The 16,848-nt window shown below is 47.4% G+C and overlaps 1 protein-coding gene across 1 annotated transcript in view; it reads left to right on the forward strand.

Moving 5' to 3' along the window:
• Positions 1–534: 534 nt before the first annotated feature.
• Positions 535–16,848, forward strand: part of PIP4K2A (phosphatidylinositol-5-phosphate 4-kinase type 2 alpha) — a 200,602-nt gene continuing 184,288 nt past the window's right edge. Inside the window, exons 1-2 of the mRNA XM_073581811.1 lie at positions 535–721; positions 837–1,357. Coding sequence (XP_073437912.1) covers positions 1,217–1,357 — 141 coding nt within the window. The 5' untranslated portion in view covers positions 535–721; positions 837–1,216. The remainder of the gene's footprint in view (positions 722–836; positions 1,358–16,848) is intronic.

Raw genomic sequence — 16,848 nt, forward strand, 5'->3', positions numbered from 1 at the left:
GTTTTTTTTCTTTTTCATTCATCTGTTCTCCCAAAAAGAGAATAGAAACTGATCAGAAAGACATACGGACCCCAAAATGGTACTAAAAAAACAGCTTGTACTGAAATAAAAAAAGAGCCCGTTACAACTCTAAAAAAGTTTTAGGTTTTGGAAGGCGATAAGGAAAAAAGCAAAATGCTGGAATAGTTTTTTTTTTTTTCTTTTAAATTCGTCTTGCTCCCAAAAAGAGAACAAAAACCAAACCCAAAGTGGTACAGATAAAAACAATAAGTCATATTGGGGGGAAAAAAAAAAAACAGCTAAAAAAAGTTACAGCTTTGGGAGAGCGAGGGGTAAAATTTGAAAGCAGGGATCTGTCCATTATATAAGTCCTCTACAATTTTTTTAATAAAATAACTCAACCCAGAGTGAAAATCTTACTGACAACTTACAGGTGCGCTAGAAAAAAAAGCCAGAAAAAAAAAAAAATCTTTTTTTTTTTTTCTCGCCCTCCCGCACATATTTTGCCTAAGGCACTGGATGATGAAACCAAGAATCCCTGCGCACACACAGACATAGGCCGGGCCCGGCCGCGCCTCCTTTCGCGCTCCTCCGCCTCTGATGCTGTCAGTCAGGGCAGACAGCGCTGCGAGCGGCCGGAAGCGCTGGGAAGATGCAGCCGAGTGCGCGGCGAGCAGCGGGGGCTGGAGGATAGGCGGCAGCGTTACACGGGAGCGCTGTGGTGAGAGCATGCTGTGTGTGCGGGGCACTGCGGTAGGAGGGAGTGTGTGTGAATGTGGGTGTACAGCCCCCAGCGGCGGCGGCAGCAGCAGCCTATATGTGTCTGTGTTTTGCAGGAGGAGCAGCTGGTGCAGCATCATCGGCTGTCACCCGGCGCAGAGGACATGGACGGGCAGATGCTGCAGTGACCCTGGCACCAGAGGAAGAGGCTCCTACTCCAGTGGATGTGGGCGATAAAGGGAGACGCCTGTAGACCCCGGAGATCCCCCCAGACATCCATCTCTGCCCATAGACCTCCTGGAGCTGCAGAGCCTGTGCTGCTGACGTTGGCACACTATTGGGATTTTTTTTGGTTTTTTGGTGTTATTTTATTTTTTTTATTTTTTTTTTGTCTATGAATCAGTGCAAAACTTTGCAGGATCGGGCAGATTGTGTCTCTGGATGAGGCTCGGACCCTGACAATTTTGCAAAGAGGATTTTCCAGCCGGGGAAGAGCATGGCTGCAGCCGGCGGCGTTGCCGCAACGTTGGCCAGTAAGACCAAGACTAAGAAAAAACACTTCGTGGCCCAAAAAGTGAAGCTGTTCCGGGCCAGTGACCCGCTGCTCAGCGTCCTGATGTGGGGCGTCAATCACTCGGTAAGAATGAACGGATGGGGCATCACTTGTGTCTCCGTGGTGCCGGCTGGTACAGAGCAGTGTGCTGCCACATCTGCCGGGCCGGTACAATGGGTGGCATGGGACTGCCGGACGGGGACGGCGGGGGGCGAATGGAACAACGCGTTCATTCACTTGGTAAAGCCTCTTTACGCAATGTGCTGCCACTATCGCTGCCCGGCTTGTGGTTGGCGAGGCTGGCGCATCCATTTGTGATCATTTATCTTGGTGACGGCGGCATTTTAACCCTTTTTGCACTGAACAGCAAAGAGATGCAGTGACCATAAGCTTCGGCCAAAAGTTGATTATTTTTTAAACATTTTTTTTTATTTTTTGGAGGGGGTGAGATTTAAAGGGGTTGTCCAGGTTTTTTTGGAATAATTCCTTCAAAGAAGGAAATGGGATAAAATACTGAAATAACTTATCGCTGCTAAATCCTGCAGCTCCCCGGGGGTCTTCTCTTGCCTTTTCTGACCTTTCTTGCCCCATGATGTGCCGTACATGCATATATACCTGTTGCAGCCAACTTTTGGCATTGGTGGGGTTCTGCCATACACTCAGGCATCATTGTGAAGACCCTGGTGGTTGTCAGCAAAGGCCAGGGGTGATCCTGAGAGCAGCGGTGCCCGAGTGGGTGAACCGTGGTCAGTGGTGTAAAGTGTAGGTCCCAATGCAAAATCTCTCATCAGGTTCCCCAACTAGTAGTATTGATTATGTCATGTGGGCCAAAAGGACATTTGGGGCCCCCCTAAGCTCCATGGCCTGGGGGCGACTGCATCCACTATAGTTATACCCCTAATAGGAGTTATGTTACTTTATTGCATTTCCTACTTTCACTGTTTTTCTAAAAAAATCCTGGAAGTAATCCATGTTTACAACTTTTTCACCCAGCAGTCTCTGGTTTGTCCGCCTTTGAGGACCATTTATTTTTTTAACTTTTTTTGAAGCTAAAAATAATTTTTGAAATTGGGTATCATTAAGAATTTTTCACTATTTGGCTTTTCCGAGCTCTTTGAGTCCCTAGACATTCAGTGTTGATGTGGTCTGTGACCATCAATTGACGTTCCAAAAAAATAGACTGTCCTAGTGAGCTCACTGATGTATTCTCAGTTAACTCATTTTCCAGCCAGCAGTTGAGAGTGCAACATAAAGACTGTAGAAGGAAAACGGTTCAATGTTTTTAATGAACCCAAACTGTAAAAACTATTTTAACCCCAATTTCGTGCATTTAGGGAAAAAAAATTGTTCTCAAAGGCTTGCAACCTCTCTGAAGGATCCGTCCATGGAGGAACGTATCCAGAAAGATTGTTCTTGTCTCACCCTGTGTTATTAGCCATCTATGCTCAGTCTGAATAGCCAGTATAGACTAAAAGGCAATATGGCCTCCTTCTACCTGTGTGTGGCCACCTTTGTAGCTTCCATTGTCCGGCTTGTCCCCTGCAGAGGTCACTGCAGGACGTTTCTGAGAAGATGTGATTTGTTCCTCACCCTGGTGAGTGGCATTGAGGAGGTGTATGGCCGTCGGTGACCTGCGGCTTGCAGTCTAGACCATAATGACTACTGTTGTACGTTGCCATCCGAGCCCGAGGTGGCTGTAGCCTCCTAGAATGTTTCCTTTATCTCTTGAGGAATAAGAGATGAGTTCTTGCTGCAGAGGACGATGTGTGTGATGTGCGTGCTCAGAGGCGGATGTTGGTGGCTACACCGCCTGCAGTCAGATGAAGCTGTAGATATGGTGCGTATCGGCCTCTTGGATGAAAATGGATCTCGGGTCCTCCAGATATTGACGCCTCTCTCATCACCTGCAGATCTAAGCTCTCTAATGTGCCCGCGAATCATGTCACAGTTTAACCCAAGCATGGCCAAAGCCCAAGTAACCAGCAACCGGTCTGTCAAAAATTTGCTGCTTTCTCCCAATCATGGGAGCCGGATTTCACAATACTTTTTATTGGAATGTAGAAAGTCCTATTGGGTCATAGACAGGTCTAACTCGCTCCCAAAGCGCAAGATGTGAGCCTCCCCGATAAACCTGTACTCGAAGATGAGCCGGAGAAATCTCAGGTGACGGGGTGCTGATGTACTTAGAAGTTTGCCACCAAGGCTTGTGTTTCTGTTCTTGAGGGGGGAAGATAGGATGTGTAATAACTGACTGCTAGGGGGGCTTTCTGGTGCAGGGACCCCAAACTATTGGGAAAATGTGACACGGTGTCCTGTATTGTGCCTAAAAACAGAATGTGGCCTCCAAGGGCAGAACAAGAGGAGAACCGTCCACATCTCTGGGCATGGACAGATATCACTGTCACTATCAATATCTATGTTTCATGTGTTTTTGTCTTGGTTTCATGTGAATCTATCCCATACCTATCTGTCCCATATCTATATTTTAATTAGAATAAGTAAAAATAAAGAACCACACAGATAAGACCTATTTGGGTGCAGGACCCCCCAGGTATTTACCAAACCTTCAATAGAAGTCCAGAGATTGGAGGCAGCACACCATTCAAGTGAAAAAAGCTTATTATTTAATGGCCCAACATGGCAACGTTTCAGTTCCTTAGGGTATGTGCACACATAGTTTTTTGTCTCTGCGGATTTTGTAGAGAAAACCGCAGGAAATCCGCTGGACAAAGTTCTGCGGTTTTGCCCTGCGGTTTTACACCTCATAATGGATGAGGTGTAAAACTGCAGCGTTTCTGCACCAAACAATTGACATGCTGTGATTTGAAAACCGCGCGGAAAAAAACGCAGCATGTGCACAGTTTTTTTTTATTTCCATAGGAAATAAAGGTACTGTACAACGCAGCAGAATCTGCTGCGTTTCTGCAGAGCCAAAAACGCTGCGGAAACGCAGCAGAAACCGCAAAGTGTGCACATACCCTTAGTGAGAACCCGTGTCTCTCTATCCCGTGTCTCTCTCTCTCTATCCCGTGTCTCTCTCTCTATCCCGTGTCTCTCTCTCTATCCCGTGTCTCTCTCTCTATCCCGTGTCTCTCTCTCTATCCCGTGTCTCTCTCTCTATCCCGTGTCTCTCTCTCTATCCCGTGTCTCTCTCTCTATCCCGTGTCTCTCTCTCTATCCCGTGTCTCTCTCTCTATCCCGTGTCTCTCTCTCTATCCCGTGTCTCTCTCTCTATCCCGTGTCTCTCTCTCTATCCCGTGTCTCTCTCTCTATCCCGTGTCTCTCTCTCTATCCCGTGTCTCTCTCTCTATCCCGTGTCTCTCTCTCTATCCCGTGTCTCTCTCTCTATCCCGTGTCTCTCTCTCTATCCCGTGTCTCTCTCTCTATCCCGTGTCTCTCTCTCTATCCCGTGTCTCTCTCTCTATCCCGTGTCTCTCTCTCTATCCCGTGTCTCTCTCTCTATCCCGTGTCTCTCTCTCTATCCCGTGTCTCTCTCTCTATCCCGTGTCTCTCTCTCTATCCCGTGTCTCTCTCTCTATCCCGTGTCTCTCTCTCTATCCCGTGTCTCTCTCTCTATCCCGTGTCTCTCTCTCTATCCCGTGTCTCTCTCTCTATCCCGTGTCTCTCTCTCTATCCCGTGTCTCTCTCTCTATCCCGTGTCTCTCTCTCTATCCCGTGTCTCTCTCTCTATCCCGTGTCTCTCTCTCTATCCCGTGTCTCTCTCTCTATCCCGTGTCTCTCTCTCTATCCCGTGTCTCTCTCTCTATCCCGTGTCTCTGTTTCTCTATCCCGTGTCTCTGTTTCTCTATCCCGTGTCTCTGTTTCTCTATCCCGTGTCTCTGTTTCTCTATCCCGTGTCTCTGTTTCTCTATCCCGTGTCTCTGTTTCTCTATCCCGTGTCTCTGTTTCTCTATCCCGTGTCTCTGTTTCTCTATCCCGTGTCTCTGTTTCTCTATCCCGTGTCTCTGTTTCTCTATCCCGTGTCTCTGTTTCTCTATCCCGTGTCTCTGTTTCTCTATCCCGTGTCTCTGTTTCTCTATCCCGTGTCTCTGTTTCTCTATTCCGTGTCTCTGTTTCTCTATTCCGTGTCTCTGTGTCTCTATCCCGTGTCTCTCTGTGTCTCTATCCCGTGTCTCTCTGTGTCTCTATCCCGTGTCTCTCTCTATCCCATCTCGCTCTATATATATCCCATGGTCTCTGTCTGTCTGTGTGTCTCTCTCTCGTGGTCTCTCGCTCTCTCTATCCCATGGTCGGTCTCTCTATCCTCTATCCCTTGGTCTCTGTGTGTGTGTCTCTCTCTCGCTCTCTCTATCCCTTGGTCTCTCTCCATCACGTATACCTCTCTATCTGCCAGTTCTATAAACCTCTGCCATTCCTGGAGTGTCACCCGTGTAATTTTAATCTGATTAGTGGATAGAAAGAAATATGATCTCTACTTGCCGATGGCTGAAGCCATGAAACTTTAAATATCTCTGCGGGCTTTTTCTGCCCGTGCTGCTTATTAAGAATCGTAACGTTATTGGAAAACTCCACTACGAAGTGTTCTGACTGATCATTAAATGAGGCAGATGTTGTTCAGCTTCCAGCAAACCTAATTATTGCAGTCGCCACATGACATTATTTTAAATTAAGACACCGAGGGAAAGAGGAGGTCGGCAGGGTGGAGGGAGGTGGTGGGGGGTGAGTAAACTTGCAATGATGGAATTACAAGTCTCAGCATGGACCAGATAGGGCAGGGTACATGCCATCTGTAATAATTTTGCATAGTTCTAAAAGTAACTCTCTTATTTGTTGTAACAAATCCATCACAGACAACACCTTCAATCAATCTGAAAGTCGTCCTGCTCCCGAGACCCCTAGGATATGTTTTTTGTTTTTTTTTGTGGGGGGGGGGGGATGATATCACATTAATTGATGGCCAGCCACATGACGTTATGGACTCCTTTGGGGGCGCTCTAATGGCAATCATATACACTAATGGTAGATACCAAACTGGTTGACAATGACAACAGATAATATTACTTTTCCACACTCATGTCACCCAGCTTTCCTAGGGCCCAGCATGACCAATCTGCCTAGGTATGATATGCCGGTGGACTCTTAAGGATCATCAGCAGATAATTTGCCTATTAGTTCCAGTCTTATTTGATATTGGCCTACTTTCGCAGACTCAGATTTTACAAATAGGGGGGCTACAATGGTTTTTAGGGTTGTGCACCCGGCATTGGTTACCATAAGGAGCGAGGCTTTAGTTGCATGTGTGTATTTGTAGCACCACAGAGCCACGTTCCTATGCTGCTGCCCATTCCTGTCCGTCACCTCGCTCGCCCATTGCCATTAATAAATGGTTTCCACCAGTGATCGCTAGGATTGAGGGGGGTTTGACCTCAGAGTTGAGGGGCTGCAGATCTGGTTTAGTGCTGACCCTCTTCACAGTTTTCAGTGGGGCTGTTCTTCGGCTCGTCGTGGGGTCCGGCTTTTCATTGATCAATGCATTGAAGTGATTGCCGGTAAGGACCATGGTTGATGCCTTTAGCACCCGCTTGGGCTGATCCCTCCATAGTCACCCGTTTTTTGCAGTGGTTCTCCACTCTGGCTAACCCCGATGGTCCCGACATTGTGGGGTGTCTATATACCCTACTAGAATAATTTAATGAAAGCCATTGGTTGGAACAAGTTTTGACATTCCTGTTGACATAAAGAATAGTAACACCCAGTTGTCATTTTAGTAAAACATTTCCAAGAAGAATAACAGGGGGATGGCACATTACAGTTTTTCTAGGGGAAAAATGCTCTAAAATGGTTATGTAGCAAGTGTCAAAGGTGGCTATACACGTCTGATAAGTTTTTGGCCATCAATCCATCTCCTTAAGGATGACCAAACGTGCCCAATAATGGACCATGCACTAGTAGATGATTTGCAAAAAGTTTGGGTAACTTTTCTCCAGTGTATATGGGGTATGAGATTTCTCTTGACCTCGGGATGTTATTTCCCCCAGTGTGTCTCCTCCTACTATTGGGGTGACATCTGTTGCTGTTTTTAGAGGAACCCCATATTCTAAGGAGCCCCTGGATATCACTGCTGCCTGGTTTGTTGGAGCTGATTAAGACAAAACCTCCATTTCCTGCATTTTTTTCCCGGCGTTGCTGAGATTCTGGTTCTTTGTGATCTGACATTTTTAGGGCATGAACACATAGATATTTATAGCTGACGATTGTTACATCGCTGACATTGGTTTCTACAAAATATTCTCTTGTGTTTTTATTTCTGCAAGAACTGTTTAACATTTGTTTCCATCTGTGTTGATATATCTGGCTCTTTATCCTGAAGGTGAAAATAAGATGTTCACTTCAAAGTGATGTCTGCGTCTTACACTCGTCGGTCTATGGGTCTTGTTAGGCTACTTTCACACATCAGGTTTTCGGCGTCAGGCGCGATCCGGCGTCGTGCCGGAACGCCGGATCCGGCAAATGTTTTGTAAAACCGGATGTGACGGATCCGGTTTTCTGCCGGATCCGTCTTTTTCTTGACAGACAAAACCGGATCCGTCTCATCCGGTTCATCCGTTTTTCGACGGATTACGCCGGATCCGGTTTTTAAAATTGACCCTTGCGGCCTTCCGAACGGGATTGGCTACTGGAAAACTATATATAGCATGTTCCTACAGCCCTTCTTTGACAGGTTGTAGAGGAGAAAGTGCAGGTTGGAGAGAAGAGCAAGTTACTGGCGAAGATGGATGTTGTCATTGGAAATATTTTGAAGAATTTGGCGGATTTTATAGCGGAGGCGAATCATTTGAGGGTGATTGTTCTGGAGAAGGAGAGAGCGAGACAGCAGCGCATCAGGCATCGTAGATGACGTTTGTGGATCCACCCCATCACAGCCAAGAGAATGACGCGTGGGGTCTATTCTACACTCTGCATGGACCTTCGACGAAACCCGGATACATTTTTTGGATATGTTAGGATGAAAATGGAGAATTTTGATTACTTGGTGGAGCGCATTGCACACCTCATAAGAAAAGCGGACACCTATTGCCGCTTCTCTGTTTCACCCGCAGAGCGTCTGATGGTGACTTTAAGGTAAGCCACATTTATTGGATGTGATCGCATCAGAGCACACTTTCACTGCAATCTTGTTGGTGGTAGTTTGTATCTCCAAGTGTTATAGCTCAGTTTTGGTATGTAATGCTGTGATTTAAAACTAATTTATTGTTTTTTAATTCCCCACAGATTTCTTGCAACTGGAGAATCCCTTTCGTCACTGCATTTCCAGTACAGACTCGGGATTTCCACCATATCTGGAATTGTGAAGTACACATGCCGTGCACTGTGGGACTCCTTAGCTGAAGAGTTTTTACCAGAGTCCACAACAGAGAGGTGGATTGAAATTGCTGACAAGTTTCAACAGATATGTCAGTTTCCCAACTGCTTGGGCGCTGTGGACGGGAAACATATCCGCATTGTAAAGCCAGCCGGATCGGGATCGGAATATTTCAATTACAAGAAATATTTTTCAATTGTCCTCATGGCCATCGCTGACGTGGAATACAAATTTATTGCTGTTGATATTGGGGCCTATGGCCGCTCCAATGACTCTCAAGTTTTCAAACTGTCTGCCATGGGGCGTAAACTGTATGGAAACACCTTCCAGTTCCCACCACCTAGACCGCTGCCGCAAACATCTGGTCCACCTATGCCATTTGTCTGTGTAGGGGATGAAGACTTCCAGCTGTCAGAACACCTTTTGAAACCGTACTCTAGCAGAGGATTGACAAGACCAAAACGCATTTTTAATTACCGCCTCACAAGAGCAAGAAGAATGGTTGAATGTACCTTTGGTATTCTGACAGCCAAATGGCGGGTCCTATTGACTGCGATCAACCTCAAGACAGAAACTGTGGACGAGGTGATCAAAGCGTGCGTGGTACTCCACAATTTTGTTCTCTGCAAGGAACCCATTTCCATTGAGGACACCTCTGAAGAAACCACCTTGCAAGATTACCATGACATTACCACTAGAAGTTCTGTGACGGTTTCAGTAATGAGGGACAATTTTGCACTATACTTTGTCACCTCAAGGCAGAGTACACTGGCAGGATGACAGAGTGTGAAAGATTTGTGCCCTAACCAAACTTGTGTACCTTCTGTACCAACAGTATATACCTTTGCCAACCAAAGTTGGCTATCTTGTCATGGTCTCTATTTTTAGCTTTAGGCCACAGGTGTGTACCTGGTTGTGTTTTATGCAAAGTATTTCACCTTTTAACAAAATTTGTGTACATTGTTAGGAAATCACCAACAATAAACACAACTTTTTAGGTGAAATACTTTGCTTCAAACACAACCAGGAACACAACTGTGGCAAAAAGCTAAAATTTACCCACAGTTATATACCTAGTTTTGAATACCATTTCACCTTTTAAATACCCTGTATTTAACCTTTTTTACTCTTCGCCACGACAGCACCCACTGGAGGTATCGGATCCGCCCATTTGGAACAGGAAACCCTACAGGAAAGATAAAAAGGGGCGGTCCGCCTTTCCTCCTCAGTTTTGGTTTCCTGTTCCAAATGGAGCAGGATCCTGCAGGATCTTACCCGGGCCATGCATCCGCCTGTGCGGTCTCCTCGGGAACGGCAGGGGCTGCGGTCCGGAAGCAGCGTCGGGGGAGATTCCGTTTGACGGCTCCCCCCTCGTCTGGTGGCATAGTGGTAATGACCGGGTCCGGGGAGGGCCGCCCGGTCTTACCAGGGAGCGGGCCGGGCCGGTCCGGCATCCGGGGGATCCCCCCCCCCCCCCCCAATCAGTGGGGATATAGCGTGGAGGTGAGGCCATGAGCGCGCGAGCCGCGCGTGTGAGTAGCGGTGGCGCGGAAGCCGGCCGGCACCCGACGCTCCTATACCCCGGAAGTAATGGTTGAACTTCCGGGGTAGGATGGCGATGACGCGGCGCATGCGCCCTGTGACAGGGCGACTTCCGGGGGCACGACAAGAAGAAAGATAAAACAGCGCTGCATCGTTGGAACCATGTCGTCCCCCGCAGAGTCGCAAACCCCAGCAGGGGATTCAGCTGGGGGCAACTCCACCAGGGACCGCAGCGCCAGGACAGAGACTGCCCGCAGGAGCGAGGCAGCAGAAACCCGATCCAGACCGTCTCAGCCATCCGACCCGGTATTAAGCTTCACTGGGTGAGTGTGCAAAGTATATACTCTACCTATTAAGCTAACCTCCTCCCCCCCCCCCCTCCTCTTTACCTTTGACCTCTCACTTCAGTCAAAGAAAAAAGAAAAAACTAAACATAAAGAATGCGCATTATGTTCAGATCCTCTCCCTGACTCCTACCCCTAAAAACTCTGCAAACAATGCATGAAAGAGACCAGGCAGGGGTCGACGATATCTTCCAAAGATATCCGAGCCATAATTAGGGAGGAAATACAAGCCATCAACCGCGCCAGCACTCCCGCAGAGTCCAGTCATAAGAAACAGGTCATTGTTAGTTCAGAGTCAGAGGAAGAACAGGAGTTAAACTCAGGCTCCGCATCCACGTCCTCATCGTCCTCCTCGGAGATGGAAGGACGCGCATATTTTCCACTGGACAGCGTAGATAACCTTGTAAAAGCGGTTAGAAATACTTTGGGATGTGAAGAAGAAAGGGGAGCCCAAACCGCGCAGGACATTATGTTTGCGGGATTGGCAGAGAAAAAGAGGAGATCATTTCCGGTGATACCGGCAATTAAGGACCTCATCAAAAGAGAGTGGGAGAAACACGACCAGAGGGGTTTTCTCCCATCAGCTTCAAAACGGAAATACCCGTTCACTGATGAAGATCTATTAAAATGGACTAAAGTACCAAAGGTGGATGCCGTCATATCCTCCACTTCCAAACAGACCTCGATCCCGGTCGAGGACGCAGGATTGTTAGCAGACCCATTAGACCGAAAGGCTGAATCTTCGCTCAAAAGGTCCTGGGAATCCACCACCGGGGTATTCAAACCCGCAATAGCCAGCACATGTACTGCTAGATCAATGCTGGTATGGCTAGATCAATTAGACCAGCAGATTGAGCAAAGAGTGTCAAGGGAGAAACTGCGTGCAGCCATCCCGTTGATAAGAGGTGCAGCTGCCTTTATGGCAGATGCTTCAGCGGACACCCTAAGACTGGCAGCGAGGTCGGCAGCCCTGGTGAATAACGCCAGACGCGCGCTGTGGATAAAGAGCTGGAAAGGGGATGCACAATCAAAATCCAAAATTAGTGCAACCCCATGCGAGGGTGAGTTCCTCTTTGGAAAGGCCTTAGACGAAATTCTCGCCAAGGCAAAAGAAAGGAAAAAGGCCTTCAGTGATTCTCCCATTCCGTTTTATAGGAAAACCTTTAAGAGACGGCCATTCGGGAAAAGAAGACAATCGGACAGAACGAATAGATGGGCCACGAAAGACGAAAAGCAGAAGGGTACCATCTTCAGAGGGCCAACATATAGGAGAGATAAAAATTAAGAGTTTAGACCCACCAGTTGGGGGTAGATTAAAAATTTTTTTTACCAAGTGGGAACAAATTACGTTAAACCCATGGATTTTGAACATAATCAAGGAAGGAATAAAGATTGAATTCCTTCGGATCCCCTATGAGTTCTTTGTTATAACTCGCCTTAATTCCTCACTTCAGCAAAAGGCTTTCGAAGACGAGATTCGAGTCCTACTAGCTAAAAAAGTTTTAGTTGACGTCCCTGAGGAACAACAGGGTAGAGGCTTTTACTCTCCCCTGTTTTTGGTGCCTAAAGCAGACGGTACGTTTAGAACCATTATTAATTTAAAGAAGCTAAATTCATTTATAAAAAATTATAATTTGAAAATGGAATCAATTAGATCCACTATAAAGCTTCTTTTCCCAAATTGCGTAATGGCAGGGATTGATTTAAAAGATGCTTATTATCATCTCCCTATACACAACAGATTCCAGAAATACCTAAGAGTCGCAGTGGAAGTCGAGGGAAGGATTCGTCATTTCCAATACGCAGCAATGCCCTTCGGGCTTTCCACGGCACCAAGAATATTTACCAAGGTGATGGCAGAAGTGATGGCCTACCTTCGCCAAAAAGACACACTAATTGTGCCATATCTAGACGACTTCCTAATAATTGGGAATTCAGTCAAACAATGTACTGAACGCGTAACTGACGCAATCTCCTCTTTTCAGAGCCTTGGCTGGATCATCAATATCCAAAAGTCCAGACTCGATCCGCAATCTCTCCAGACATTGCTAGGATTTCAACTAGATTCCTTGACCCAGAGATGTCTACTACCTCAGGTAAAAATCACCCTCACAAAACAAAAAATACAAGCAGCTATAGATAAACCACGTGTATCCTTGAGAGAAGCAATGTCACTATTAGGATCACTAAATTCTTGCACCCCGGCAGTCCGGTGGGCCCAGTACCATGTCCGTACGCTACAACACCAGATCCTCCAAGAGGATAAGCGACATAGTGGTCATTTGCAGAGCAAAATAACCCTGTCACAAGAAGTCTTGACTTCCCTAGAGTGGTGGTTAGACGATGACCATTTATTTTCAGGAGTTCCATGGGTTATAGTTCCATCCTGTATCGTAACCACCGATGCCAGTCCCCAGGGCTGGGGAGCCCACATGGAGAATGGGTTTCGTCAGGGAAGGTGGAGTAAAGAGGAATGCGATTACTCATCTAATTTAAAAGAACTGACTGCAGTGTTCTATGCTCTATACAACTTCCTTCCGCAGCTCCAACAGAAGCATGTAAGGATCTTGTCGGACAACACCACCACAGTGGCATATATAAACAGACAAGGAGGAACTCGATCAGAGACTCTGATGTCTTCAGCGGCAAGAATTTTAAACTTAGCAGAAAACTATTTTTTGTCCCTCTCGGCCCTTCATATCAGAGGCGAGAGCAATCAAAAGGCAGACTTCCTAAGCCGTCACACTCTACGACAAAGAGTGGTGCCTCAATCGGAAGGTCTTCAGGGACATAGTAGCCTCATGGGGACAACCCGAGGTGGACCTTTTCGCCACAAAGGAGAACAGGCAGATAAAAACATTTGCCTCCCTATCTCCGTCAGATCAACCAGACATACTAGACGCCTTTCTAGCTCCATGGAATTTCAACCTGGCGTATGCGTTCCCTCCATTGATCCTCCTACCTCAAGTAATTCGGAAGATCAGAGACGACAAAGCAAGAATAATCTTAATAGCACCGTTCTGGCCAAAAAGACCGTGGTTTTCGTGGCTGCAGATTATGTCAATAACAGATCCTTGGATCCTTCCGACTGCCAATCTACTCTCCCAAGGCCCCTTTTTCCACCCTCAAGTGCTCAGCTTGCACTTGACGGCGTGGAATTTGAGAGGCAGTTATTGAGGACAAGAGGATTCTCGGAGTCCTTAATTACTACACTACTACAAAGTAGAAAACAGTCCACAACCCAAATTTACACTAGAATATGGAAAAAATTTCTTCAATTCCATACAGTACCTCATACAGCAGAAGTTCCGATAATCCCAATCTTGGAATTTCTGCAGAAGGGGAAAGACTTAGGCTTAGCAGTAAATACACTGAGAGTACAAATATCGGCATTAGGAGCACTATATGGCCATAATATAGCAGGCAACAAGTGGATAACTCGTTTCATTACAGCATGTGAACGAATAGCTCCAATCCACATACCCTCCGTCCCTACATGGGATCTAAATCTGGTCTTAGACGCACTAACGGTAGACCCCTTTGAGCCGATCGACACAATACCCTTCAAATACTTAGCACTTAAAATGGCCCTCTTAGTATCACTGACCTCAGCTAGAAGAGTGGGTGATATCCAGGCCTTGTCAATAGATCCACCTTTTTTCCAAGAATACCAAGACAGATTGGTATTAAAACCAGACCCTGCCTACCTGCCAAAAGTGGCAACAAAATACCATAGATCTCAGGAGATACTCCTCCCAACCTTCTATAAAAATCCCTCTACTCCGGAAGAGCAGAAGTTCCATACTCTGGACGTCAAAAGAACTGTCCTAAAATGTATTGAGAGGTCCAACAGTTGGAGGCAGAGTAGGGCCCTATTTGTTTCATTTCAGGGCTGTAAGAAGGGGTATGGAGTCACGAAGAGCACCATTTCCCGGTGGATCAGAGAGGCCATTCGTTTAGCCTACTCCGCAAAAAACGAAGATCCTCCAGGGAACATCAGGGCGCATTCCACCAGGGCAATGGCAACCTCTTGGGCGGAAAAGGGAGATGTTCCGATTGAAACTATATGTAAGGCGGCAGTTTGGTCATCCCCTTCTACCTTCTATAACCACTACAGACTTGATCTTTCATCAACCTCTGACTTAAGCTTTGGCAGGACTATCCTTGGCACAGTGGTCCCACCCAGGTGATGGTCTCTGGAATCTCTCCAGTGGGTGCTGTCGTGGCGAAGAGTAAAAAGCCGGATTACTTACCGGTAATGCTCTTTTAATGAGTCCACGACAGCACCCGTTCACTTCCCCCCCTAAGGATATCAATAGTTAAAGTATATTAACCAAATAATGGATAAGAAAGATGTTAAAATAAGAGAACATTGCCTAATCCTTGGCGGTCCTTCTGGTACTCTGAAACGTAAAACTGAGGAGGAAAGGCGGACCGCCCCTTTTCATCTTTCCTGTAGGGTTTCCTGTTCCAAATGGGCGGATCCGATACCTCCAGTGGGTGCTGTCGTGGACTCATTAAAAGAGCATTACCGGTAAGTAATCCGGCTTTTCGCCGCAGAAAGAAATGACAGACAACCAGTGTAAAATAATTTAACTTTTATTGAAAAATGTTTTTTTTAGTAAACTTTTTTAAAATTTTAATAAACTTGTTTAATAAAGCTTTGAAACCATAAAACTGGTCATTTTTATTTAAATACACACATTATAAATCTGTGTAGTGTGTGGTGGAAATACTGCTGGAGGGGCTGCGGGACACTTCGACACTGGGAGTGTGGAGAGAGGACTGGGATCGTGGTGGGGAAGGAACAGTTAGAGGTGATGGTGTGGAAAAAACTACAGAATGGGTGGACATGTGGGAAGCAGAAGAGGTGGTGGGTGGTGGAGTGGAGGGTTGGGCAGGGACTGTAGGAGCAGATGATGTTGATGGCAAGTTGTATGGGGAAGGAGTTTGGTACGGGGCAGGTTGCTGGAAGCGGGGAGATGTCTGGTACGGGGCAGGTTGCTGGAAGCGGGGAGATGTCTGGTACGGGGCAGGTTGCTGGAAGCGGGGAGATGTCTGGTACGGGGCAGGTTGCTGGAAGCGGGGAGATGTCTGGTACGGGGCAGGTTGCTGGAAGCGGGGAGATGTCTGGTACGGGGCAGGTTGCTGGAAGCGGGGAGATGTCTGGTACGGGGCAGGTTGCTGGAAGCGGGGAGATGTCTGGTACGGGGCAGGTTGCTGGAAGCGGGGAGATGTCTGGTACGGGGCAGGTTGCTGGAAGCGGGGAGATGTCTGGTACGGGGCAGGTTGCTGGAAGTGGGGAGATGTCTGGTACGGGGCAGGTTGCTGGAAGTGGGGAGATGTCTGGTACGGGGCAGGTTGCTGGAAGTGGGGAGATGTCTGGTACGGGGCAGGTTGCTGGAAGTGGGGAGGTGTCTGGTGCTGGGGAGGTGTCTGGTGCTGGGGAGGTGGATGGTATGTAATAGGAGGGGGAGGATGGAAAGTGGCTGGAGGGGGTGTAGATGTAATAGGAGGGGGAGGATGGAAAGTGGCTGGAGGGGGTGCAGGTGGAGGAACTACTGTGGTGGGAGGAGGAGGTTGGGAGGTAACTTGCTGGAGAGCAGCGTGGCATGAATGCATTACATGCATCTGCTGGGCAGGAGAGAGCGTTTCCATGCGCTCCACAACAGACCTGAAAAAGGTGTGGTTTGGCGAAGATCTTGCTTCTGAATGCATGGTTTGCAGAAGTGTCTTCACCTCCAGAATGCTGGAGTTGATCTGCTGATAGCCTGCGGAGATTTGCTCTGACAAGACTTTTAGACAATTCTGGAAAGATGCATTCAGATGCAAGAACTCTTGCGCATAACTCTTTTCCTGACCCCTCTGCCGCTGCCGCCCAGTACCCGCAGGTGTACTAGAGGCGGCAGGGGCAGAAGGGTGGGGTAAAGGGAAAGCGATCTCCTCACCAGCAGCTTCATGTAATGTAGGCGGCCACGATGCTCCTGTGCTGGTGGATGGGACAGATGGGTCGAATGTGTGGGAAGGCTGGGAGGGTGCAGATGTACCGGGGCGGTCGAAGTGTCCCTCGGTGCCGGTCTCCTCAGGGATCGCCTCAGAAGGGTCCAATCGTGCAGGCTCCCGAGTGCTGCTCACCGTGCTGTGGAATAAAGAGAAAAAAAAACAATTAAAATAGTGACATGGTATGGCCCTGACTGAAAAAAAAAAGTTACATCTAAACATTTTTTTGTCACATGTGGTGTGTAATATTTACCTTCTGGTGAGCATTGTCTCCCGGAGGAACGACAGGGCTCGTGCGTACTTGTACTTGCTCCTGCGTCCTCCAGATCCACTCGGGGCCCGCATCTCTTTATTGAACTCCTTCT

The sequence above is a fragment of the Dendrobates tinctorius genome, unplaced genomic scaffold (genome assembly GCF_039654945.1).
Source record: "Dendrobates tinctorius isolate UK_male_01 unplaced genomic scaffold, ASM3965494v1 ptg000070l, whole genome shotgun sequence".
NCBI classification, from domain to species: Eukaryota; Metazoa; Chordata; class Amphibia; order Anura; family Dendrobatidae; genus Dendrobates; species Dendrobates tinctorius.